Source organism: Corvus cornix, chromosome 1A (assembly GCF_000738735.6).
Source record: "Corvus cornix cornix isolate S_Up_H32 chromosome 1A, ASM73873v5, whole genome shotgun sequence".
Classification (NCBI taxonomy): domain Eukaryota; kingdom Metazoa; phylum Chordata; class Aves; order Passeriformes; family Corvidae; genus Corvus; species Corvus cornix.
Genome location: NC_047057.1, coordinates 48,361,044 through 48,388,460, shown reverse-complemented (window position 1 = coordinate 48,388,460; position 27,417 = coordinate 48,361,044). Strand labels below are relative to the sequence as shown.

The window sequence follows — 27,417 nt, the reverse complement described above, 5'->3', positions numbered from 1 at the left end:
AGGGGGATTTCACACAGACACTTTGCACAGTGGCCATCAGTGGATCTTTGTTGCTAATGGATGAAGTACCTGGTTTGTAGTGAGAGGTTAAAAATCCTCTGATTTTAGCGGTTTGTTCACTGTGTCAAGAGTACTGCACCCTAGGTGCACTTTTTGCAGGGAGGGGGAAATTGTTGCTCCTTCAAGATCAGCTGAGCACGTAATAGGGAGAAGGTGTTTTAGCAGTATCTCAGAGCCCAGGTCTGCTGGATTCTGCTGGGTGCTGTACAGATATTGGGAAAATCTTTTAACAAGCAGTGCTTAGTCTCGTGAATTCCTTTAATAGACATGTATGTATTAGTTACAAAGATACACAACAGTGTTCTAGATAGCAAGTTTTATTTTTCCCAACAGTTTTAGTGACACAGGAAGAGCAAAAAGCCTGCTTCTGATGTTAGGAGATACTAGAAAGTGTATGTGGAGTGTGTTAGAATGGTTGCAGCAGTGCTTTCAGCTTTCTGAAGACTTTTAAATCAGTCTTTGAAAGATAAGGCCTTGCAACTTGAGTATTTTAGCCTAGCAAAAATGATGTTAAGGAGAGAAAAATCAAAGGAAAGGACACACATGAGGAGATGCAGAAGTGATGAGCTTCAGAGATAAAACTGATGCACAGCATAGGACCAGACAGGGAGCCACAAAAAAAAAAAAATTAGGCTAAAATGTTTCTAAGCAGGTAAGAAATAGAGCATGGCAGCTTGCCTTATGTGTAGTATTTTACCTGTATAATCACATGGCATTTGGCTCAGGGTCATGCTGAAACTTCTACTTGCCTGTACTGGACAACTTCCCTGTCATTTACCTTCTACAGCCTGGAAAAGATGAATACTCCAGTTTTTTAAAAGCCAATTTTTTTGCACACACCTGGATCCCAGCTCATGTTGTCAGTGACCTGCAACATGCTTAGGGAATACTGAATTCCTAAGAGAAGCAGAGCAATTTGCTTGCAGAGAGCTGCACAGAAATTTGCCTTTCTTTCTGGGGCCCATTGAGAAAATCCCAGGGAGTTTGTGCAGCCAAGGAAGCTGATGGACTAGAAAAAAGAACTGGAGAAAAGGACTCGGCAGGCACACAGCAGAATTGAAAGTCTTTTTTTATTTGGTAATTCTCAAGTTGCTCACAGAATACTGTGTCACACGAAGTCACATGAACACGCATTTGCCTCACTGCATCCCCCTTATGCCATGGAATAAAACTTTTAGAGCTCTTTGGTCCAGAGCTGTGGCAGGTGAGTAGCTGAAGGGCTTCGGGAGAGGTAAATTGTACAGACATGGGAAAGCAGCTGAGTGTGAACAGGCAGGTGGCCTTTGTGAGGAGACAATTGGAGTAGCTTCAATTTTTAATACATGTTTATTAATAATGATTTATCCTAGGTGTCCCAAGTGGGGGATGTCTAACTTACTAGCTCTGAAAAGCAGGAAATTCATGGGAGAAGGAAAAGCAGAGTATTGCAAAGCAGCTGTGTCATCTTCTGGCTAAGTTAGCAATTACCCAGACTCTCAAGTCATTCTCCTTTGATCCCAGACTACACCTTTCGCAACAACATCCTCTCCACATTTCATTATGGGCCACAGAAGTGATGGGTTTTTCCAGTACACTGGATCTTTCTTGTCCACATGCTCTAAATACCTTCTGTTCATCTTCCACTCAGCTTTAACTGGTGGATCCTGAAGAAGCAGCAAACAATAAATTTGGCAGCACTGCAGCAGGAACTGATTTTCAGTTTGATTTTCAGTTCCTGTGAGAATGGCAGCTTCCTGAAAATCATATGAGAACACTTTTCAAAGCTTTGTAATGTTATGTTGATGTATTGTTACATTGCCTCCCCACTCTCATTCTGTGCAGCTGTTCCACATAAACTAAGCACTCAAGAACTTCACTTGTCAAAGCTGCTGGTACTCTCTGAGTAGGAAATGCAGGGGTCCCAGGGTCGCTTGAAAGGTTCTTTTATTTACTAAGTCCTGACTTCTGGATTGTGCCAGCATCCAGCACCTGTCTCTATTTCTTCATGGAGAGATCTGCAAGGAGTTTGGTAAGACCGAGCTTTTGGAAAGGCCCAGCAAGCTACAAAAGAAGGAATCTCCTCTTTGGAAGTTTCATATATCTGTGATCTATATGTCACATCTTCCACAAAAAAGCCCACTAGAGACTAGTCCATGTGGATAGCAGGTATCAGGGCTCTGTGCACATCAACAGCCTCTGCAAGCTTTCCTCAGCCTTGCCAGGGGTTTGGCTGCTTGTGTTCAAGGCCAGCTCAGATTTAGCACGGCCATATAACCTTGTATTCAACTCCTGCAATAAAAGCCAAGCTGGCAGAAAGGGTGGTGTGAGAAGGAGTTATGAGAAGCCTCATCTTCACCCCCAGATTGGCCACCACTTGACCCAGGAGCTGAGTGGTAGCTGGGTGCTTGCCTGAGCTGTGATGTTGGGATGCCTGTGCCCAGCCTTGCTGATCCTGACCCATAGACCAACTTCCCAGCTCGGTCTTGACCTGGCTGGTCACTGTGAGCTTGCCCAGTGGTCACTGGTCTGTGGCTGACCCTGATCACTACCACTGGTCCTTTGCTCTTTGCTCCTTGCTTGGGTCCAGTATGGCTGTGCCTTTGTTGGCGAGAGCACAACCTTGCCTGTCCTGCTGTACCTCCCTTACAAGGTTACATGTACATGAGAATGTTTTGGGAGTATATGGGCTGGAAGGACCTGACCACAAGTGGAAAACAACCTCAAGCAGAAGGGAGACCTCTCATTTTTTAACTAACAAGCTGCACAGAAAATTGAACCATTGCCCCGGTCCTGGGCTGTATCTTTACTCACTTGAACAATCTCGGAGTGAACCTTTGGGTAGTTTTGGTAATAGGGTTGCCGAAAGAGCTTCCTTATTTCTCGCATCGTCTCCTACAGAACAATCAGCACAAAGCAGGCTGTTATCATGTGGTAAGGCAAGCACTGGGAATTTTTGTTTCTCAGATTGTGTCAATCAGTAATGGAGAAGTCACTCATTCCAGGCATTGGAGGAAGGTCGCATAAAAGCAACATAGGGCTGGAAAATGCTTTCTGCAATCATCATGTGCCTCATCCAGATGGACAATTCAGACATGCTTTCAGTGTATGGCTGTGTATCATGGGACACAGAATCATATCATTTTGGAAGGCTCCCACAAGTCCAGCTCCCTGTTTCTCCCTGGAATAACTTCACTCTTAGAGAGAAAGAGACCTGGTTTTTATCCAGTGATGGTCTCATACCTAGGTGTGATGGAACTTAGCTTTCTACACCCCCAGCCCTCTCAGCTCAGAAGTTATCCCCAGTGTCACTGCTGACAGATTTTGAGCAGTGTCCTTATCAGAAGCAAACTTCTAAATAAATGGCAGATGCTGATGGCCCTTTTACACAGAAACATGAAATACCTCAGTCAAAGCCTTATTCCAAAGTGGAATGTCAAGAGCTTTAAGTATGTCATCTGTTCTCTGTTGTATATCTTTCTCACAGGCATCAAACAGCTTCTGCAGTGCAAAGACAACAACTGATTACAGCAGCAATCACAGTGAAACCAGAGGTGTAAAGTGCAAAGCATGTGCTGAGAACACATCTGCATTAGAGTAAATTGTAGGGCTGCTAATTGATTGAAGTATGTCTTCCATAGCTGTGAAACAAACTGTTTCATCAAGCTGCTTGCATATTGGAGCCCATTCTTCAGCATCTGTCGGGCCTTATCATCACAATCAATGCTAATAATGGCCCCATCTCAGTCTTGTCCTTTTAGGTAATACCACTTTGGTATTTTCCTTCAGATCTCTCTAGCATCAGAGCAGTGAGTCAGACATCAAAATGAGGTCTCCCAGCTATCAGTTCAAGCACCAGCATAAGCAAAGTGGATTGTTTTCCCACTTGTGCTTGACATGTTTGAGAGATGGGACTGGTATTTGAATGTGCCCTTCTGAAAGGCAGGAGGAAGAAAGTCACTGTCAGTTTGATCACTACAGCATTCCACAGGCCCTGCTGAGTTGGAAAACTGGAGACCCAAACTTAGGCCCCAACCCTTTCTGGTACAGAAATACAAATACTCAAAGGCTGCTATATGGCTGCACCATATTGATCTGATAAGAATCAGATGCAGAAAATGGACAAACCTTAATGATGCGACGGCCTTGCTCATACGTCCAACGGCAGGGCATGGAGCTCCTGACTTTCTCCCATTGCTGTAGTTGGAGCATCTCATACCTCTCCAGCACAGCAGACAAACGCAAAGGGTCATTGATGTCCTCAGAGTATTGGTGCATGCTCATCGTTTTAGCCAAGAGCTCTTGGTATCTAGGTCAAGGAGGATATTAAAAAACGTATCTAAGCCAAGATGAAATAATGAGTAAACATAACTGTTTTACTATGAATCTGTTTCATGCATCCCATGTTTTGTACAATGCACTTCTCAACTCTGTTATATAGCTGGCGAGCAGCTTTTGTGTGGGAAACAGTGCTTCCTCAGCTCAGTTTTGCATGATCACAGTGGAATCTGATCAGAGTGGTATCTCAACGATGTCATTGGAGACTGGTTTCTTTTACTCTTTATTTAACTGGTTACCCTGAGAATGTCTCCTTCTCTTTGCAGAACAACCCAAGCCATCTTCAAGAAGTCAGTTACAAAGAGATGCTGTTAGGTTGAAAGTCTGGAGAGAAGGTGTCTGGGCTGTCTGGTCAGAAACAGAGTCCCCAAGCACTGGAGGAAGCAACAAGTATGTGGCTTTTCAGTGTAGAAACACACAGTACGTCCAAAATATGAATAAATACCTTACCTTGACTCCAGATTTTTGTTCTTCTCTTTCAGCACCTCATATTCCTCTTCCTTCTGCTGCTGTATTTGGATTGCCCTTCCAGGAAATGCTCTGAAACAGATTTGTGAAATCTCCTTATTTGTTGTTGGACACTGGGACAACAGTGGACATGCCCTTGTTGAATAATCTGAATTCCAGAAAAAAAGCTCTGAGGTGGGAAAGTGTAGAGCATCCAGGAAAATCTCCAGGGGAGCTGAACAACCTCCCCTGAAAGCTCCAACCCAGAATTCATGCTCAAATCAAGGGGGGAGCTATTTACATCAGAAGAAATGGAAGTGTGGTTGTAAGGATCATAATGATTTCCCCCTCTTTGATTATTAATATAAAGAATCACAGTACCTGCTGTAACTATCTGGAAGGTGTAGTGGTGTATTAATAGGGTCAGTCAAAGTTCTGTTCTCATTGTCCATCCATCCATAGGGGGAAGAAAGAAATAATAAACCACATTTCAATCAGTGGGCAGGTATGCAATAAAGTCTTAAAAAATGCACAAGCTAAACTTCCTCCCTCCAATTTCTGATCAACCCATAGGGAAAAGAAATCTAGACACCAACACTTCTCAAGGCTGTTCCTTGCCAGGTGGGTGGTTTGTGATTCCATGAATCAATATCAACAGTGCAAATAAAATACTCCCAAAGTGTAAGATCTGCATATTACATGGGGCAAATCAATCAGCTTCTGTAAATTTGCTCTGGGTTCCCAATAAGGCCTGCAGAAAATTTGCTGCTAACTCAGAGCCCTCCCTGTGTCTGGCTGATTTATAATCTTCTGTCCCACCTGCCCTAGTGTGCACCAGCTACAGTTCTTGTCAGGGGCCACACTAAACAGTGTCATTTCTGGCCGCTGGACTCTCACATTTTCTCGTTGTCCATCTCTTTTGTCATTTGGAACATTTCCTTCCTTATTTTGTCGTCCATCTCTTTTGTCATTTGGAACATTTCCTTCCTTATTTTGTCGTCCATCTCTTTCATCCTTTCGAACATTTCCTTCCTTATTTTGTCATCCATCTCTTTCATACTTTCAAACATTTCCTTCCTTATTTTGTTGTCCATCTCTTTCATCCTTTCAAACATTTCCTTCCTTATTTTTTCATCCATCTCTTTCATCATTTCAGACCTTTCCTTCGGGATTGAAGTCTGCCCTCCATAGACTGATGGCTGCTGTGAGGTGTCAGATGTATGTCTGAGGAAAAAAAGAAAAGGGAATTCTTATAAAGAAAGGGGAAAAGAACACATCCTCGAAACAAGTACCTTATAATAGCCAGTCCTGTGAGCAGAGGCTTCATGGCTACATCCATGCCAGCAAACAGATCAGAGACAGGTCAAAGGGCACACAGGGGTGCAGATTTGGTACAAGTCAGTCAGCATTATCTGCCTGATACAGCTCAGATGACTCCACAGACCAGTGTATGCCAAAACCAGGAGGGTTTGACTCATCATTAGGTCTAGATGAAGTGGGCAAGATAAAGGGACAGCTCCTGAAAAACAAACTCAACCTAGACCTGCAGAGTGTGGGGAACAGCAAATGCAGCTGACTGTTCTGCTAAAACCAACTTTGCAATGTACAAGTGTGGGGTTTTTAATAGAGGAGTACAAAGCTCTGTGTTCTCAAGGTCATTTTTTATTAGTACAACTGCTCTCTGTGTCCTGTTTCCTAATGAGGATCCCAAATATCAACTATTATTACAGAGACAGTCCCAGATTAAGGTGCTCCAGGAGCTTGGATCCAGGTGGAGTAGTGTCTTGGTTTGAAAGACAAGTGTCTCCCTTGGAATAGAAGAAAAAAAATTGCAACCTCCTTCCCTCCAAATTATTATAATTTTGAAGTTAAGGGGCTTTCAGGCAAAGATATGAGGAACAGGAATAACAGTTCTTTACTATTATATATCTCTATGTGTATAACCAGTCAAACAAACAGCAATAACTATGGCAGTAACATCAATCACAAACCCAATCCCAGCCCTCTCGGCTGTCAGGCCCTTTCCCCTCGGGTGCAGTTCCGCTCGCAGCCGGCAGGGGCGCTGGCGGCTCCCGGTGAGCAGGGCAGGTGCGATGGTTCCCCCGCGGCTGCAGGGGGCGCTCCGGAGCGAGCTCGGGGAGCACGCGGCATTGGTGCCCTGGGATCCCGGGAAGGGATGGAACAAAGGCTTCACAAACCCCTGGGCAGCCGATCCCGGTGTCTGGCTGGACCCTCGGGAACAGCAGGCTGGAACGGCAGGGACGAGCACAAATCCCGGGTGGCAGAGGAGATGTATTCAAACTACGGACCTGCGGTGGGAACCCCCCGGAGGTCTGGGCAGGCAGGGTGAGCAGGGCTACAGAGCAGCGAAGGCTCGAAGCAACAGCAGGGGCAGGGCGGCCACAGCCGGGCTCCCAGCGGGGCAGGGAAGGCGGGCTGGGGATCCCGGGGTGTCTCCGGTAGAAGGAAGGAAGGCAGGCAGCCGAAGAAGCAGCCTCTCTCTCCGTCCAAATGCCAGGAACTGGCTGCCCACAAACCCAGGTGAAAGAGAGTAGCCAGATGCACCCCACTCCTGTTGCCAGGGCTTTTGTTTTTCTTAAGCACCCAGTAATTTGTCCCCCTGGCAACATGTATGGGGAAAATGCCTTTAAGAGAAAAAGAAAACAGGAGAACTAAAACCCCAACAAATAGAGAGTAAGTTCATTCCTGCACCAGATGTCAGAGAAAGCCTCAGCATGAGGCTTTACCTTTGGTTTACGCCAATAGAAGGCTGCACAGCTGCTGCAAGGGACCGTGCTGCCCTTCTCTCTCAGCATTACTTCCTCCCACCAAAGCACATTTTGGTTTTGTTTACTTGGATGGATTCCTTTCCAGTTAAATCACTTCACTTTCAGTCTTTCACAGAAGACACTTTTTTTGTTTTGTTTTTTAAGCTCAACAATCCAGTAAAAAAATCTGCATTTTAGTCAGACTATTCCTGCAAAATTGATGAGCTCAGAATCTGAGTCCCAAAATCCCATATCTTGTTACACTCTTTATGCTGATCTTTCTAGTTTCATTTTCTCTTGCACTGCCTCACACTTCGGAGTTGAACTTGAGCTGAATTTGGGGACAGTAACCATCTCTGTGATGACTAGAAAGGTTAGGAAGTAGGAAACAGAGCTTTTACTGAAATATTTCACAGTCAGAAAATGTTTGCAGTTCAGCACTCATGCAACCCTCCAAGAAATTTTGTAGAAATATTCAGACCTAGGAAGGTTAAATAAGTTCATCCAGAGACAGCCCCTGTGTAACCTACCTGCTGCCTTCTGCAGTCGTCTTTCTGGGATCACTGTCCTCACACTGTCCTTCCATCCATTCTCTTCTGTAGCCAGAAGCATTGGATGTCTCCATGCCTTTACAGCAGCAGCAGAAAATGTTTGTTGAAATGAGTGGGCAGCACCAGGGACTGTCCTTGCTGCTGGGAGTGCAGAAAGCTACTGATCAGTTTCCTAACAAAGGCACTTTGCTGTTTTGAATAACAGAAGCAAACCCTGCCTCTTTACAGGAAAAGGCACAGTTTACAGGATGTCTAGAGTCATATCTCTCTCCAGCCAATAAAAAGTCAGGGAAGGTTTCCCTTCTCTCTGCAATATCAGGCCTTTCAGTCCAGTCCCATCTGTTTACCGGTCTCTGGCTCCCAGAGCTGCACACCTCTGCACTGCAGTGGCCATGGCCAGCCAGTCAGTCTTCGTTGTTGCTATAGATTTTGGCACATCCTACAGTGGGTACTGTTATTCTCTTGCTTCAGGTACAGACCAAATCCGCCAGGTTTACTGGGGAACAGAGCATGGGCTCAGGACCCCAAAGACGCCCACATGCATCTTGTTCAACCAGAAGCAGGAGTTCAAGTATTTTGGCTATGATGCTGTGATGAAGTACAAGAACCTGCCCTCCAGCCAAGCTGACAGCTGGTACTTCTTCCAGAATTTCAAGATGCAGCTGTACAACACGGTAGGTGGAAGAGTTACTGCTGATGGGGGTCAGGGCTATTCATTTATTTGAGGGGTGGGGGCTAGAGAATCCATGAAGAAGGCTGAGTAAGTCTGGTTAATGGGGATGAATGAACTCAAGTCAGAGAGTATTTTGATGAACCAAAGAAGAAATTATTTATTTTTGTAATTGCTGATAGCTTCATGGGTCCTTTATGATGTTTCTTGTTTGTCTGAAGACAATAAAACCTGACTGCCTACCTGGGTGAAGGCAAAGACATGTTCCTAAAAAACAGCTGCCCTGTTCCCGAGCTTGGCAGAGAAACTGGTCTCCCTCTGGGACTCTCTGCTTCAGTCCTCAACAGGGAACAAGGATCAAGTGAAATTTCCTGTAATTCAAAGGAGATGGGCAGCCCTGAGATCTCCTAAGAGCTCATCCCATGTTATACAGCTCCCCCAGCTTATCTCTCCCTCCCTTGAAGTGTTATTCTGAAGCTAATGTAAAGGTGTCCAGCTGTCCTTAAAGTCTGCAGTGGCTTTATCATTTCTCTCTGAAGGCTCTGTGCTAGTTTGGAATAGTTTGCAGCTTTATCTGGGTTTGCTTGTTCAGCCAAACACCAGGCTACCTTAGGACCTTCCTCTCTGTGCTCTGGGGTCCTACAGGGCTTCACATAGACTAAACCAGAGCACAGAGCCAGTCCCAGGAAAAGCCTCATGTCCTCTCTTTGGCATCCCCCAGGGTTAAGTCATGAATGCTGAACTGGGTGCTGTGGTGGGTGGGACGCCTCTTTGAAGATTTTCCTCCCCAGGGAAGTTGGGAATGATGTGGTCTGTCACAATGTCACCTTTGGAGTGCTTGGTTCTCGTTCACTTTCAGTGGAGGGTGGAGAGAGGTTTTAATTCAGAACTATTTCTCTCCATCTGAGGAGCAAATGGTGAAGGAAATTTTCATTGCAGAATCACCCCCCACTGGCTCTTCAGGGATCTACAGGATCTACAGGGTCTTTACAAAATTTGGCCTAGGAGAAACAGCTGACTTATCAAGCACATTGACATTTTGCCTACTGAATCACAGGTGTGGTGGGTAACCAGTTTGGTAGCTGACCTGTGCCACTTAGTTAGCCACAGTAGTGAAGCCAGTGCTGGGAGTTCACTCAGGTTTGGAGACAGGACCTCCTTCTGTGCCCTAGGTTGTGCAGTGCTCGGTGTGAAGGGGACAGGTGTCATACAGGCACTGCACCATGTGACTCTGGGCCTTTGTTTTGTAGAATGTCACAGCTGGCATGGAGCTGAAAGCCAGCAACGGAAAGTTGCTTCCTGCCCTGACAGTCTTTTCCAAAAGCCTGCGCTACCTGAAGGAACATGCCCTGAACACCATTCAAGAGGCCTCTTTCCAAACTGTCTATGACCAGGAGGAGATCACCTGGGTCCTTACTGTCCCAGCCATATGGAGCGCTGCCGCCAAGCAGTTCATGCGTCTGGCAGCAAAAGAGGTGAAAGCAGGGGTTACCCCATTTCCTCATATTACCTTTGGAAGTTTCTTTGCCCATTGAGGCAAAGGAACCCCTCAACATGTAAACCTGTATTTCAAATTTCAGTCCATCAGGCAGAGAAATCTTCCACATTGAGGGTGGTGAGGGAGTGGATGTCCCAAACTGGCAGTAACAACAGCTCTGCCCTCTCCTGCCACCGCCGTATAGAAATGAGGCCCACAGAGATCAGCGGTGCAAGAACCACCACCCCTGCATGAGCTGCTGGGGTGAGAAGAGTCTCCCTAGCAGGTGGTGTTCATGCAGCAGTAATGTCACCCCCTTTCCTTGAACTGATTCTTCTCTTTTTTGATGTTAGGCAGGAATTATCTCTGGCATGCTCTCTGAGAAGCTGATCATTGCCTTGGAGCCAGAAGCTGCATCACTGTGGTGCAAGCAGCTTCCACAGGAAGGGTTTATGGCAGACAGCAGTGACAAGAAGAAGTTTGAAGACTCCCCTGGGATCCAGTATATTGTTGTTGACTGTGGAGGTAAAATTTTCCCTGATTAACAGGTACCATCTTTGCTGGGCACAGTGCTTGGCAATTTCACAGTATGGCCAAAGGTCTGCAGTGCAGTCCCAGAGCTCAGATTCCACTGCTGTGCTTGTCCTGGGGTTCTTATTTTTATTTCTCACCTAATGAGATCTTGTGAGCAGGCAGAAAAATAGGAGAAAACAACAGGATTGTGTCTCACACTACAGTGCTCTTCAGGCCAGACAGTCACAACACAAGGTCCTGTCCTCTCACCAGATCAGCTGGCACCAGGTCCCAGCATCAACCATCAGCACGCGCCACGTGCTCTTGTGTAGCCTGAGCTCACAGCCTCCTCTCTAGGAGCAACTGTAGTTAGTGCCCAGTGAAGTGACCAAAGAGATGAGCTAGCAGGCACTGGGGAGTAAATCATTAAGAATATTTGATGAAGCACTACTCAGTAATTTCTCTAGATTCCTGAGGTTTTTTGGTGTGATGTGAATTTTCTGCCGAGAGCAGTCTGGTGGCTGTGAACAGATACCGAAAAAGCATCAAGAGGACTGCAAGTTCCTGAGAGTCTTCTCACCACTGGTCAGGAGTCCATGACCTATGTGAGGAGGCCAGTCTCCGTTTGTGATCAGACAGGAGATCAGCTTGTTCAGTGAGCAAGTCGGAGCATCCAGCTCTTATCAGAAATAACTGTAGGAGCCTTGTGAGACCAGGCTTTTAAACAAAAGAAAAAATAAATAAATTTAAGAAATCTAGAGAAGTACAGGCAATAGTAGAAGAGTGAGGATGAGGAAAGAAAGCAGCAGAAAAGCACATTTGTGAATTGGGAGTTCAGAAGGTAAGATTAAATTCAGTGGAAATTAATGTACTTTAAAGCAAACAGCGCAATTAATTTGAGTCTCTGTGTGTGTCTGTGTCTGCATGTGTAGGTGGCACTGTAGACATCACAGTACATGAGATCCAAGAAAACCATTACCTAAAGGAGTTACACAAGGCAACTGGAGGTGGATGGGGAGGCAACAGAGTGGAAGAAAACTTCACCAGTTTCCTCAAGGAAATATTCAGTGATGGTGTATGGGATGAATATGTAAAGAAGCACCCTTCTGAATTACAAAATATGATGTACAACTTTGGCCTACAGAAATGCTCTGCTAACAGGGAGGCAGTCTACATACGTTGCTACTGCAACCTGGTCAGAGTGGCAGAGTCCAAGAAGGACATCTCCCAGTTCTTTGAAAAAGTAGTAGGAGCTGTGTGGTGTGATGGGACGATCATGATTACATATGAGAAAATGAAGAGGTTGTTTGACTACTGTATCAACAATATCATTTGTGCTTTGAGGGAAATTCTTTGCAAGCCTGAGATGGACAAAGTCCAATACATTTTGCTTGTGGGAGGCTTTGCGTCCAGCATCATCCTGAGAGATGCAGTCAGTCAGGCCTTTAGCAGCAAGTATCATATCCTTTGTCCCACAGAGGCCCAGCTGGCCATTGCAAAAGGGGCTGTTTTATTTGGAGTTAATCCACACATTGTTACCTCAAGAATCAGCCGTAGGACATACGGCGTAAAAGTGAGTGAGAAATTTGATGATGCTATCCATGACATCCGTAAACGGAAGGTCTCAGAAATTGATGGCTATACTTATTGCACAGACCTCTTCAAGAAATTGGTGGGAGTTGGGCAGCCGTTGAATATAAATGAAGTTGCTTACTATAATTTCTGTCCAATAGAACCAGATCAAACAAGTGTAGTCTTTGCTTTCTATTGTACAAAAAACCAGGATGCTCAGTATGTAGATGAGGATGGGATGGAAAAGCTTGGCTCCTGTGTAGTGCCATCTCCAGACACGCAGCTGGGGAGAGATCGCAAGCTGAAGATGGAGATTAAATTTGGGCTCACTGAATTTAAAGCCACATGTACTGATGTTACTTCCCAAGAAAGTCGGACAGTTGTAATAGATTTTTTATCTAATGAATGCTCGACATATTGAACAGATCTTAGACATCTTTTCCAGCCACTATGATTCTAACAATTCTATGACTTCTACAATAGAGGAGGCAATTGGACCAATAAGTCCATCACGCAGTGTTCTGTTTACACAGGAAAACTACTAGTCTGATTGTCTGGTTCCTTCCATTCCTTACCAACCATCCTTTCAGTCCAACACCTCACTTTCTGTTGTATCTGACAGCAGGTTTGTCTGCTGCTTCATCTTATGCCCTTTTAGCTTGCATCTCTGAACTCAATAGTCCATACCACCAATATAATCATCTGTGACCTGCCTGTGTTTGATGCAAAGCCTCTGGACTGCTGTCTAACTTCCACATAAAGCAGCCCATAGCTGTTTATTTTAGCCTGGTGTCTTTCAGACACATCTCTTTCTCTCACATTGGGTCTGTTTAGCTGGAGTCCAGGTTTAAATCTGGTGGGGGTGGCATTCATGGGAGTGGATTTCTCTTTTCTTCAGAATATCGCTTACATAAACTGTGTGTCATTAAAGCTCCAGTGTCCCAGATGAGGGTGCTGAGTGAACCAGTCTAGGGGCTTGTGTCCAAAACCTGTGCGAGTGTTGTTTCCATTAAAGGATTGGGTGGTTTGATCTCATTAATTGGGCAGATATGAATGCCAGATTGTAACATTACAGATATGAATAGTGCTTATGCTGCTGCCTGAGGCCTCTGTCCAGCTCTGGGTACTCTCTGCATCTCTGATTTGGGCTTGATATTTTCCAAAATCTAATTTCTTTGCCTCCTGCCTGCAGCACCTGTGCAAAGGTTCAGCATGGTGTAAGTTTCATGAGCATAAATTTGTACCAAGAAAAGGATGCAGTCCAGCAGTGTGCTGGGTCTGGCTGAGGTGGAGTTTACTTTCTTCATAGCGACCCTTATGCTGATGTGTGGTTTGTGTCCAAAATGGTGTTGTCAGCACACCAATGTTTGGGGGTGAGGGGTGGGCTGGCGTTTGTGGAATTGGTTTTTCCCCCCTCACTAAGGATGTAAAGTTTCTCTGCTGAACACCAGCCTCCACCAATGCAAATTCTTGGTTAGCTGGATTCACTGCAAGGAAACTCAGCACTGGCATCCTTATTAGTTGTAATGATCATGTTAGAGTTACTGCCAGCCATGTAGTGAATGTTGTTAATCATGAGAGCAGCATTCAGAGGACTAATCTGTATATCTGCTATGCCCTATGCTATCTAGAAGTGGAGCGATTTTGAAATTACTACCTTTGCTTTCACATTTAAAATGTTATGCATGCAATAAAAATATTCACAACAGACACCTGTGTCCATTTTTACCATGTCAGGTGGTACCCCTCTGTACACTTTGTAAGGGCCATTCTGGGGGCTAGGTCCTAAGAAGTTGAGTAGTCATGCTTTTTTCTTACCCTTTGCATTTGGTAATTTCACCAGTGCAAAGCCCAGCACAGCTCTACCCGAGCCCACTAATACCCTGGAATGGGAGAGAGAAGTATGGTGTGGGAAAGTGGCAGTGGGTAAAGCTGCCTGTGACTGTTCCAGGTCTTTCCCACCCATGTGCTATGTGGGCTTTGGGATTCAGACATTGACACTGACAGTTGTGACTGCAGCTCCTAGTTTCGCTTGTTTTGATGAGCTGATTATCTTGATAGCCTCACACACTGAGCATGAGCAGATGCAGGTGTTTGTCCTTTCTGTGAAAGCAGCACTGAGTGTCAGGGTCTTGGGCTAAGCATCCTGAAACCTGGCAATACGGGGGGGCTCTACCCTCAGCCTGACACCACCACAGGTGTTGGGAAGAGTCACAGCTGCTGAGCCCCTGGCAGCCATCCTGTGAAACAGATATGTCTGCTGAGCTGGGAATTAACCCCGCTGAACAATAAAATAAGGTGGGTTGATTATGCTAAAAATCACAGATCCCCAGGTTTCAAGAAGAAAAGACAGTGAGGTTTGCAGTGCCTGTAACCAGAACATCGATGTGCTCTAGAGGTGGGAAGGCTGCTGGATCCTAAATGGCTGGGTGAGTAGAAGGTGCCACCCCTTTCTATGACTGGATCTTGCCAGCTGCCTTCTGCCTAAAGCATGTGATTTCTTGGAAACTGAGAGAAAGCAACCCCGACTTCTCAGTACTGGTACCATTTCCCTGCAGAGCAATGGGAGGCACACCCTCTTCTCCCCTGGGGCTGGGGACAGGGAAAGGAGTGGCTTGGCCACAGCTCAAACACTTTGTTCCCTGCTCTGGATTTCCCAGCGTCATCTGCCTCCTCGGCCTGAGCCTGCCTGCCTGATGTCAGATGACGTTAAAGATTCACAAGAAGTTCACAGTAACTGTAAGTTAGCCTTGAAACTATGATATGATGTGCTGGAACAATGAAACCATGAAGAGACCCCAGGAAGAGAATGCTATAAATCCTTATGTCCTAGACGAGTAATAGTTCAAAGATATTCAAGCAGAAACTGCAACAGAGGTTTAACAAAATAAGGTTAAACTATAACTTAGCAACAGGTGGTAGGATGTAAAGACAACCTCAAGTTACCTTAGATTATTGTAATGTTAAAGAACACACCCCCAGGAGAATTTGTATGTGGAGATGATAGGATACTGAACTGGACTGAGATCAACACATGCACCTTAAAAATTTTGTTATCCAAGCATGAGTGACCCATCTCCTGTTCCTGTATGCTTCTTTTTTGGTTACCTTTTTGTAAAAATGACTGTGCTTGTTTTCCAAAAGGTTGGAAAAGGCCTGGCCTAGCACCCTAGTCTGCAGATTTGTAAAAAAATCATGTCTCGACTCAATGTGTTGATTGGCTTTTGCACACCAGGATTCTCTTCTTTAGGGATAACGTCCTGAGGAGCTTCACCCCCGTTTGAAAATATGTCTCTTCATGCAATAGAAATTACACTTGAGAGGATTCACTTCCTTTGGGATGATAACCAACACAAACCACGGGAGAGGAAAAAGAAATAAACCAAGCAAGCGTCCTCTTGCCCACACGTGGGGAGGTGTCAGCAACGACTTCATGATTAAACAGCTGATTTTTCATAGCTATTCCATTTCCAGGCAAAAATAAATAGGTTTCTGGAGCTTTTTTTTCAATTGCTAGAGATTGCTGAGGTGTAGCTTAGATGTGTATAGCCCTGTTAGAGATGTCAAAACGTTATGAAGGATTTTTGTGTTCATCTTACAAGGACTCAGCAAATCATGCAAGGGGAAAATAGATGATAATTTTCCAAAACAGTGGCAGTAACACCAGAAGATGGAAGACTAGAAAAGCATGTCACAGACAGAGTGTGGTGACATGCTTGAGGGGAGACGTCATTACTTTGGTCAGGGACTGCCCTGTGCTGCTGACTCCTGGCTTGGCCCCAGACAAAATAGACCCAATTGCACCCCAAAACTGGACCAACCAGGTAAGTTTAGGGTGCCTCCATGGAAAAATGTTTAAGAATAGGCAGTGAATACTGAAAAGGGAGAAACAAGTCCAGGGCAGGTACAGTATCCAGTGGGATGATGACCAGTGGAAGAGCCCATGCTGGAGCAGTTGAGTAGGACACAAGGAGAAGCAAGAGCAAAGGGATCCCCATGCACCTACCACAGCTCCTGGACCACCCACCGTCTCACCAAAGGGTCTGGCTGTAACCTGCAGCACGGGGTGAGGAAACGGGACAGGGGGAAGTGAGGCATCTGAGGGTTGGTTGGTTGGTTGGTTGGTTGGTTACTTGGCAATAAATTAATTGGATTGAAATTTCTCAACTCAAAACAGGTATTTTTTGGCCCAGGACAGGATGTCTGACTATGTATCAAGGGGTGGAACATGTTCATACTGCAATGTCCCAGAGGAGAGTGGGGGAGAGCAGAGGAGAATTCTCCTAGGGAATCATAGAATGTTTTGGATTGGAAGGGACCTTAAAGACCATCTCATTCCAACCCCCCTGCCATGGGCAGGGACACCTTCCACTAGACCAAGCAGCTCAAAGCCGCATCCAGCCTGGCCTTGAACTCTTCCAAGGATGGGGCACCCACAACCGCTTTGCAGCTTTCTATCAGACTGCTCTTTGTTTGCTGTGTGGTAAAAAGGGAGAGGGAGGCAAGTGGGGACAAATTTCAGTGAAGTCATTTGAGGCCTCCCTCAATGGGAGCAGTAGCAGTGGGACACAACCCCACCAAGACCAGTCAGTCTCTGTGGGCTTGCAGCCAGCACTTTTCCTTCTGCCTTGGGGTGTCAGGCTGGTTTATCCTGACATGCTGCATATTTTCCCCTCACACCTATTCCTTCCCTCCTCTAAACCACTCCAAACAATATGAGGTTTTGTCTGCCCTCAGCATCCAACAGCAGTTTCTCAAGCCCCTTAGCCCTTATTTTGCATGTGTGCCCTGGGCTTAACCAGAACATTCCTGCCAGAGGTTAAGCCCAGGCATTGCATGGATAATCCATGAAAACTTTTTGCCTCCAGTTCCAAGTGACTGTAACAGGCCCAGAGTTGCTGTCTGCAGCTCCACGCTGGCCCTTCTCCAGCCCCTTATCTCTCTCCCAGGCAGGCAGGGCTCAGAGATAGAATAGGGCTCCCAGCTGCAAGCCAAGAGGTTTAGGAAAGTGAAATGCCTGGCTGTGCTGCACCATTCATCTCCAGTGCTAAAATGAAGTGGCTGTGCAGAGCACTATGGCCATGGATGCTGTGTCATGCTGCCATCACCATCCCTGCAATGCTGTCATTTTGGGGTGGCGAAGCTTCCCACCCTCATGGAGCCAAGGCTGGGAGCAGCTGTGGGGTGAGCCCCTGTTAAACCAGAGGGCTGTGGGGAAAGCAGTGACTGTGGCATGAAGGCAGGACTGGAGAGAGTTGCTGGAGCTAGAAACAGGATCTTTGACTGAAAGACCACAGAGTGCCAGGGAGAGGGGATGGCAGGGCACCACAGTGCCCTCAGCACAGCAGCACTCTTGGGAGAAAACCAGGAAAATTTGTTCTTGTGCAAGGATCACCTTCAGGAAAGAGGACCCAAGCACTGGCTTTGGCAGGGGTGAGAGGGGAAGAGAATTGATCTTTTTTTTTCCCCACTGAAAACTGCCTTTTTTCCCTTCTCTCCTCAGACAGTGAGACCGTTGCTTTGGCACCTGACCTACGACTACGGGGCTAGTCCTCCCTCCTCATGTGGTTGGTTTCTTTCCTGATTAAAAGCGATTAGGTAACTCTAAAACCTGCAGAAATGTGACTGAGGAGAATGGAGACAAAGAGACCCTTCAAGATCTTTTAAATCCCCAGGGCAGTATTTAGAGAGCCCTGAGGAGAGAACTGGAGCAGAAAGACTCTGCCAGGACCTCCCTGTCCTTCTTCCTGCTGCACCCTCCGTTGCCAACATCTCCTGCACCATGTCGCTCTCTGAAGCAGAGGTGCAAAGTGCCCGCGGTGCCTGGGAGAAGATATATGTGGATGCTGAGGACAATGGGACAACTGTGCTGGTCAGGTAAGGAAAGAGCCCATCCAACTGCTGCCCCAGAGGGGTGAAGGAGGAAACAGCAAGAAGGATGGAGATACTGCCTAGGAGCATGTCTTGATATTTTTCATGCAGCCCTTGCTGGGAAGAAGAGCAATCCACACAAGGAAGAATAAAAGGAAAGGGGTAAGGGGGTGGGAAAAGAAGAAGAGACAAGATCAATTTCTTCACCCATGTAAGGTAATGAAAAGAAAGTGTGGTATGAAAGAGAATGGGAACAAAACATGGGCCTTATTTCCCTCTTCCTCTTTATCTCTAAACTCTTTTTAAACTCAGTATTTCACTTCTGATTCTCCTTCAGCATCAGTTCATCTGTTCCATTGTATTATACCCTTTCTGTGGGCTTTCCTCTCTTAGTTTCCATCGCGTTTCCCTCTCTTCTGTTCACCTTTCACATATTCCACTCTCATCTGGGACTTACATCGCCTCCATAAGCATGGATCAGTTCAAACACTATTTCTGGTTATCAGACCTTTACCCACCACTCTGGCTTTCTTGTATATCACACCTTGTGTCTGGATTACCCTCACAAACTATTACATGCTGCTCTTTCCTTCTGCAGGCAACACAACCTGCACACAGTTAGGGTCAGGAATGCAGCCATAAAACGTTAGCAGCATCCAGTAGTTTGCCTCCCTGGAGTAATTTACTCTAAAAGGTTTTGCTTTAGTGTCCTACAACCCCAGACCCACCTATAGAGAAGAGTTCAGGGCTTCCCATGACAAGAGAGACATGGCCATACTGGAAAGAGTTCAACAAAGGGCAAGGAAGATGATGAAGATGATGAGGGGACTGGAGTATCTCTCCAATAAAGAAAGGCTGAAAAAGCTATGACTGTTCAGGCTGGAGAACAGAAAGCTCAGGGGAATCTTATCAATGTGTACATAAATACCTGAAGGGAGAGTGCAAAGAAGACAGAGCCATGCTCGTCTCAGTGGTGTCACGAGACAGGACCAGAGTCAATGGGCACAAACCAAAACACAGGAGGTTCCCTCTGAACTCCAGGAAACACTTTTTTTACTTCTGAGTACAACTGAGCACTGGCACAAGTTGCCCAAAGAAGTTGTTGAGTCTCCATACATGGAAATGATCAAAAGCCCTCTGGCCATGGTCCTGGGCAACTGGCTTGCCAGTGGTGTTGAACCAGGTGACATCCAGAGGTTCCTTCAAGTCCAATCATTTTGTGACTTTGTGAAATGCAATGTGGAATTTGCTATGGATATTTCAGGTGGATAACCAGTTTACCCAACGGAGCAAACTGCTTTCTTTAAGAGTTTGACCAAGATGACTGTAATTGATCAAAGGTAATTTCAAACACACCGGATTGTGTTCCTTTTGAATAAACGGAATGAGCAGTACCCCAAACTCAAACAACAATCCATCACAGGCAGTAAGAAAGCTTTGCAGTGGACTCTAGGAAGGGGTTAATTAACAAAACCAGTAGTAGGGTTTCTCCATGAAAACACCCACCAGTACCACAGTGCTCATATCCGCTGTCCAGAACATCTTTGGGAATATTAAGCTGTCACAGTCATGTGAACTGTCACAGTCACCCTATGTGAATGTGCTCCCACTGCTCTATGAAAGTAACAGAGTTAACACTGAGGAAATATTTACTTTAGAAGCAGTAGAATAAGTTCATTGTAGGTTTTAAGGTGGAATGAGCAAAGGAAATGCCCTGGGGAGAGGCAAGGGAGAGAGGACTGGCTGCTATGTGCACGGGGGCTGTGCACAGGTGCAAAAGGCAAAGGAAAAACAAGGAATGCCTAAGTGTCTGTTCTAATAAAGAGAAGGAGAAAAGGGGCATAAATGCATAAGGCAAGGCCCGGAAGGTGTAGCCATGTCTGCTTTGATACCTTGGTCCACAAGTCAGAACATCTCTCGTTCCTTAACAGGATGTTTACCGAGCACCCAGACACCAAATCCTACTTCACACATTTCAAAGGCATGGACTCTGCCGAAGAGATGACACAGTCAGATCAAGTCAGGGGCCATGGCAAGAAGGTTTTCAGTGCCATCAACAACATGGTGCAACACCTGGACAACTCTGAGGCTTTTCTTGGGATAGTGACCCCACTCGGCAAGAAACATGCCACCCAGCTGAAGATTGACCCCAAAAACTTCAGGGTGAGTGAGCAGCCCTCTTCCCAAAGGGTGTAATTGTGAGGAGGGCATGTTTTCCCCTTTGAAGGGTGCAACTGAGGAAAATAGGCCTTGTGTGTAGGAATACATGTATATTCTCTCATGCCTGAGAGAATCGAGGTGGTGGAAGGTGAGATGGTTGATGGTGGAAGATGGCAGGAGTGAGAGATCTGGCATTGGTGGGGAAGACGGCTGTGCAGCAGATGTGCTGCAGGCAGGTCTGCTCAGGTGGGAGCTGCACAGCTGCCCATGAGCTGTAGTGGGTTTTCTCAGTGCAGTCAGATTCCCACACCTGCCATTTAATAACAAGATACAGAAAAGCAGTTTAACACTGGACTTCAGTCCCTGATGTATTTTTTATCTCGTAACAGGAACTGAGCTTTCCGAGGATAATTAAACCTGGTGTTACTGAACAACAATGGCAACAGCATTGTCATCATTAAACAAACACAAATAATAAATACAGGATCAAATTACTTGCCCAGATCCACCTAAGGTCACTAGCAGAGTGCATTTATAACTATTTCATCTGCCTTACACAGCAAAAAGAGGCACCTTCTGGCAAAGATTATTTCCAAATGAAGGTCATTTCAAAAGCAGTGGGCCAAATTTTCAAAAAGTGGGAAAATAAGTGATGATTTCTGGCTGAAAATAGTTTTTCAGGGTAAAGATGCACACAGAACAATAAATGCTGCACAGGAAAGGAGTTGGCATTTCAAAGTATACCACCTACCTAGTGACTGCAAGGACAAATGAACTCTGCTTCAGAGTGCCAGATAGCTAAGAAGCAGGAAAGATCAGGAAGAAACTTACCTCCCAAGCCATGTATTCCAAAGGTGTCCAACAAGGGGGCTCATTGTGGCCTCTAAACATTTGGGGCAGTCCTCTGCCAGGAGAAGGATTGCAGTGGATGGACAAAGCACATCAGGCCTATACAGCTATCCTTAAGTGATAGGTGCAGTCAACATTTACTAGATACAGGATAGTTAGAAATACCACCAGCAGTTTTTTTGTGAATGCTATAATGCACCTTATTTTCCATGCCCTGTTACAAGCTCTGCAGGCCATGTGCTGTGAATTGTTCTTGTACCCCTTTCTGCCTTCCAAGAATCCCAACTAAAGATATACAAGATATGTAAGTTCTTATGCCTCTAATGTGGAGAAAAGTCACACTGGTTGTTTCTTCCCTTCTCCTTGTTTAGATTATCTGTGACATTATCTTACAACTGATGGAGGAGAAATTTGGCGGAGACTGCAAAGCTTCCTTTGAGAAGGTGACCAATGAAATCTGCACCCACCTGAACAATATCTACAAAGAGGAGGGTTGGTGAGGCTGTGCATACTCCAGGCTCTTCAAACATCTTGCCAGCACTGATTTGCTGCTTTTGGGCCCCCAGCCACAGCTGGAAAAATTAAAATTTAAAAATAAAAAAGGCAAGAAAAAAGGCTTATACAATATAGGTATCAATGTCAATAATTTCCTTAGCAAACTGAGTTTCTACAGCTAAACAAAACCTACAGATACATCAAAGTCAACCAAAAAATCCTGATGTGCTTTGCAGTTCCAGTGTTTCAGGTGGGTTCCTCTGGCCACCATCCTTGAAGACTACATTTTAAGATGATGACTTTAAGGTTTCTATTCCTAAAAGACTTGCTCCTTCCAACAGCACCAGCAGCTCTTTGGCTCACCTACCACCTCTCCATCCTCATGAATGATAGGAAGGAGACCATTTTGAAGCATCTCCAGAATCTTGGTAGAGGTCATTATTTAAGAGGCATGAGTATTGTTTTGTGTGACAAGGGGGAAGTGGTGTATGGGAATGACTAACACCTGGGAGAGGCATGAGCAAAGTCCCATCTTGCATGAGCCAGCAGAGTCACCCAACCTTGGTTTCTCAGAGCAGCTTTCAGCACAAGGAATGACAACACTGAGTGTGGTCATCACTGGACCCCTCTGGGCAGGGATGAACATCTCCAGGCTGTGGGTTTCACCGGGTTACTCCCAGGAAATTACTTGGGTTGCGTTCCCACATGAGGCAAGAGTAGAGCTCACTAGCTCCTGTGCACCCAAAATGCACCCAGCTGATGGAGGCTGCTGCCTCATCGCATGGGCAGCACAGGGGGCTCAGCCTGGCATGGGGCTCAGCCTGGCATGGGGACTCATCCTGTCCAGTCGCACAGCCTGAGCCTCCCTTCAGTGCTAACCAGGTACTGAACTATTTAATTGCTTTTCTTTGTATTCCTTAGACTTGGTGAAATAATCAGCTAATAACTGCAAATAACCACATGCTGGTTTGCTTCAGTGTAACGCAATAAACACAGAGAAAGCAGATGTGCCCTCTCATTTGCTTCACAGAAAAGGTCATGTGCAGCACTGGCAGCTGGTTACAGTGCACATACTGGTGATACTGGGAGGGGTTCCAAAACCAGCTCAAACTCCCACCCAGGCACCCATCACTCTTGTGGTAGTCAGGCTTCTCAGGTGGTGGGAAGGGAAGCTTTTCACTTAACCATGAAGCAACAGTTTTGTAAACAGGTAAAAATGCAGAGTTTTCCTTCATTCAACATGTAGTTTTCCTCACCCACTGAATTTGGCAAAGGATGCTAAATCCCAAAGTCCAGAAGAGGAACTCTAGCCAGAAGGGAGGATAAGGCAGGCTGCTTTATTTGCTTCGGTGTTCTGTTCAGCTCGGGGAGAAATGGAAGCATATTGCACAGCACTGGCAAGGACTGTAAAAAAAGAACAAGATGTGTAAAAAAATATTTATAGTCTCAAATCCCTCTGAGGGAATACAAGTAGTTAAAGCTCTGAAAAGAGGTGGTGGTAGTTCTTTACTCCCATTGCTCTGCTGCAAACCAGTTTGAGCTTAGGAAGATTTGAAGGCAGCAATTTGAAAAGTTACAGTGGTTCCATGCAAAGTCCCCCCCCACCTACTGATACAAGGGGCCTAGATTTTAGGGGTTAATTGCTGTGGGTACTGCTAGTACTGCAAAACTTTGCAGGTGCTTGCTAAACAATGTACTGCTTGCTAAACATTTACTATACCAGCCAGGTAAAGGGGAAGGATGTACAGGAGGATAAGGATAGGATGCCAGACCATCGATAAGAGGAAGAAACCATGACCAGAAATCCTACTTTCGGACCTTGGAACTGGCTCGAATCAGCTTTGGGGTTTGGACTGAGACCAGGACCTCAAAGAGCACGCGCAAGGAAGCAAGGTGAAGAGTTCAAATCTGAGGTAGACTGCTTACTTCATCCCGGAGATCCCAGGCTGCGACCACCAGGTGGCACTGCGCAGGCGTAGTAAGACGTTAAGCTAATTATAATAATAAGCAGAGACAGACCATGAATATGTATAGGTGCATTGTGTACCCTGATGTATATGTAATTTGTAACCAGATATATTTCAAGCTGAGCACCGCAGTTGGCACACATGGCGTTTTGGGGGTTACCCCCCATGCGGCCGGCGCTGCAATAAACATACCTACTTTACAACTGTCGAGTTGTAGAGTCTTTTCTGCGTATCACTACCACCTTCTAGAGATGGAGACAGACAGGCTCGAGACGGGCTGAAGGTGCCTGAGGGCCAGTGCCGTGAAAGTGCCTTCTTTGCAGCCCCTCTGAGCCAGCACCTGGAACTATTTCTAACCCTTGTGCACTTAACTGAGCATCACCATCAATACTTTACTACAGGCAGCACTTGTCAGATCATTTCAGCCTGGGAAAAAGGTTTTACAGCCATGGCAGCTCCTGCTGCTGTCATGCCCTTTGTGAACTTGCAGGTGTCCAGCCCTGCTTTGTTGCTAGTTAATCCTGCCTTCCCGATGGTGCATCTCCTAGGACTCTGCTTGCCTGCAGTGCACTGGCAGCACCACGGAACCTAGGGAAAGAATTTGGGACTACAGTTTCCCCAGCAAAAGGAAGTGAAAAGCCAAAGCCAGGAGAGGTAAGTCATGAGAGAATTTTCTAATTGCCCGCTGGCTCCATTATATGCCCACAGAGGGAAAAGCAGGGATAAAGAGGAGAGCCAGGGCTAGAAGCAAACATTCTCTTTCCTTGTATTTCCAGCTGCAGTCTGCTGCTTCCCAATTTTGCAAGCTGCAGGGAAATACAGATTTCAGGTGTTGCTGAAAAGAACAAATAATTACATAAGCAGTAACAGTGTGAGAATTTATTAAGCAAGTGGAAAAAAGTGATCAAAGCAAAAAACCACAGAGCAAGAACCATCATGCAGGACTGGACGAAGAGTGCATTAACATTTTTTATAAGCCCCTGCATCAGAAGAAACTAATCTCTACTGTCTGTTGAGTAAAGGACAGCGATACTGAGGAAGGTGGCATGTGAAATATGGGATGGAGAACAGTAAACTGGAGGGGTTATCAGGTGCTGCAGGCCCCTACACAACACTGCACACTGCCATCACCTCTGGAGCGTGGCTCAGTCTGCATTTATACTTAGTTTAATGCTGACTACAACCTCCATCTGCTATGTCCCTGTTGGCTCACCTATTTTCCCCCATTGTCCCTGGGGATGGGTGGGGCAAGATAGCCTGGACAGAGAGGCTAGCAGATAGCTCCAGGGCAGGGCTATCATTGTAGTAATGGGATGGTTAACTCCCAGATTCAACAGCTGGTGGAAGGCAAGAGGACAGAGGAACAGCCTCCTGTGCCAGCTTCACGGGCAAGTCATGGTGGGTAACAGGATACAGCAGCACTAGGCCGAGCACCTCTGCCTGGATACGTCACCGTTTTACTACGTGGCTCCTCGTGCTGCAGTGGGGAAAGCAACACACAAGCTATGCAGCTTTGGGCCAGACTGCCCAGGGACGTGGCTGAGTCGCCATCCCTGGGGGTATTTAAAAGGCGTGAAGATGTGGCATTAGAGGACATGGTTTAGTGGTGGGCTGGGCAGTGCTGGGTTAAAGGGTGTTCTATGATCTTGAGGGCCTTTTTCAAGGTAACCAATTCTATGATTCCATCTTTAGGACAGGATCTCATTTCTGGTAATGTGCCATCCAGCTGCTTACCACCTTAAGCTTTTACTGTTTCGCAGTCCCCTGACTAACCCAGAGTGATTATGAGATACGGGAATAATGCTTGCAGGTTCACTGCAGTTCAAACACATTAAATCAGTGAAGTAATTTACTTTTTCTGCTCATTTTGTACACATTCAGTTTGATAAAAACTGCTACGGAGCTACAACTGCATCAGCAAAATTTCCAAGATCCCAAAAGCTGATGCTGAGCTACAGCGTCCCTAGGTTCCCTCAAGAGCTCCATTTCATAATCTATTTGACAATGAAGACTAAGGTCAGTCCATATCACTCTTCAGCTGTCCAGCAGGAAATTTAACAGGTGGTGAATACCTCAGTTTTGCACTCCTGGAAATTAATCTCATTGGGTTCTGATGGGTGGAAGATCCATATTTAGGAATAGTCTCCCGCTAGATGCTCCAAATCTTTTGCAGCCTAGGTGTGTTTCATTAGTCACCTTAATTTTTTCTTCCGAACTGCACTTCAGTCCTGTATTTCCATGAGTAATTCAGATTATTTTATGAGGAAATCAGAGATACTACCTTCTTGCTTAACAGCAGTGTGGTACTTCCTCTACGTAAGGGAAGGCCCAAACCCAATCCCCTGTTGTAATTAAATTTATAAGCCATTTGTAAAAGGAATGGCATGTTATCCAGAATTTGCTAGTGTGGAGTCTAGGCACTGTTTTGTCACATTATGCAAATCTCACCCACCACCCCTTCCCTTCCCCTTTTTACAATACAAAATTTCTAGTTGCTGGCTGCAGGGGGAGACAGGTCCTCAGTATTTCTGGAATATTGTTATTCCAGAAAGGAATTCCAAAGGAATCACTGGTACTTGCACTATGCAAGATGTATCTAGAAATGACTGGTCACCTTTTGTCACACCACTAGAATTCCATTAACAACTATGTGACGATAGATGTTATTGAGCACTTACACTTGTGGCTGTACCAGATGGACAAACACCAGTAACCTCCATTCATGAAGCACCTGGGTCATCCAGGAATCAAAAAACAGTCCCAGGAAGGAAACTGATGCTCAGAATTCAAATGGATTAAAAAAAGAAAAAAGAAAGTGTTAAGTAGTTAGTCATGATCACTTTGGGAGCGTAAAATGATGTGAATTCAAAGTAGAACATGCAATGCTGGATTCAAGCCCTTGCAGAGGTGTAAATGACCTGTTCTAGCTTTCATTGCCAGCCAACACACTGCTAAATTATCTTCTGTGTTAGAATTATCACCCATGTGCTCTGAAAATGCTACAGAAACACCACTGTGGACAAATGCACAGAGTGAATGGTACTACACAACAATGTTAGCAGGCCTTCATAGGCACTTGCACTACAGAGGGACAGAGGCTGCAGAACCTGCTGGAAATGCCAAGAAATCATTACAAACACTGCTCTTAAGCATCACTGTTAGGTAACTCAGTGGTGTGATCTTAAGGAGGAAAATTTACCAATCTCTAAATTATTCTGTGTGGGAGTAGGGCATATCTGAGTAAATACCCCAGAGCACTTTCAATCCAACAGAATGAACAGCAACCCCTTTACGTTTTGTCAGTGACACGGACTGGGATCAAGGGCACCGTCAGCAAGCTGGTGCAGTCAACACACTGGAGGAAAGGGATGCCATCCAGAGGGACTTCGATCACCTTGAGGGGTGGGTCCATGCAAAGCTCAAGAAATTCAACGAGGGCAAGTACAAGGCGCTGCACCTGGGTCAGGGCAATCCCAAGCATAAATCCAGGCTGAAGGATGAACAAATGGAGAGCAGCCCTGCCGAAAAGGACTTGGCATGCAGGTGGACAAGAGGCTGGACATGACCCAGTGATGTGCACTCACAGCACAGAAAGCCAGGGCCTGGGCTGTATCCAAAGCTGCATGGACAGCAGGGTGAGGGAGGGGATTCTGCCCTTCTGCTCTGGTGGGACCCCACCTGCAGTGCTGCACCCAGCTCTGGG

At 45.8% G+C, this 27,417-nt stretch overlaps 3 protein-coding genes across 6 annotated transcripts; 2 read left to right on the top strand and 1 right to left on the bottom strand.

Annotated features, from left to right (window-relative positions):
- Positions 1-1,111: 1,111 nt before the first annotated feature.
- Positions 1,112-27,417, bottom strand: LOC104696371. 4 transcript variants are annotated; one of them, XM_010410674.4, is made up of 9 exons: positions 26,393-27,417; positions 8,120-8,278; positions 5,719-6,045; positions 5,203-5,256; positions 4,825-4,914; positions 4,165-4,345; positions 3,442-3,537; positions 2,851-2,931; positions 1,112-1,793 (listed from the first exon to the last, which is right to left on the bottom strand). In XM_010410674.4, the coding sequence occupies exons 1-9, from the start codon at positions 26,452-26,454 to the stop codon at positions 1,536-1,538; spliced, it is 1,308 nt and encodes a 435-aa protein (XP_010408976.2). In that variant the 5' UTR covers positions 26,455-27,417; the 3' UTR covers positions 1,112-1,535. The 4 variants fall into 4 exon arrangements, with proteins under 4 accessions (XP_010408976.2, XP_010408978.2, XP_010408977.2 ...); XM_010410676.4 differs by lacking the exon at positions 3,442-3,537; XM_010410675.4 differs by lacking the exon at positions 5,203-5,256.
- On the top strand, positions 8,479-14,082 carry LOC104696369 (heat shock 70 kDa protein 12B-like). The gene is made up of 4 exons (XM_010410673.4): positions 8,479-8,814; positions 10,061-10,285; positions 10,641-10,812; positions 11,733-14,082. Exons 1-4 carry the CDS (start codon positions 8,533-8,535, stop codon positions 12,791-12,793), a joined length of 1,740 nt encoding a protein of 579 aa, XP_010408975.2. The 5' UTR covers positions 8,479-8,532; the 3' UTR covers positions 12,794-14,082.
- Positions 18,065-23,917, top strand: LOC104696372 (cytoglobin-1-like). Its single transcript, XM_010410679.3, has 3 exons — positions 18,065-18,249; positions 20,175-20,406; positions 21,624-23,917. The coding sequence occupies exons 1-3, from the start codon at positions 18,155-18,157 to the stop codon at positions 21,750-21,752; spliced, it is 456 nt and encodes a 151-aa protein (XP_010408981.1). The 5' UTR covers positions 18,065-18,154; the 3' UTR covers positions 21,753-23,917.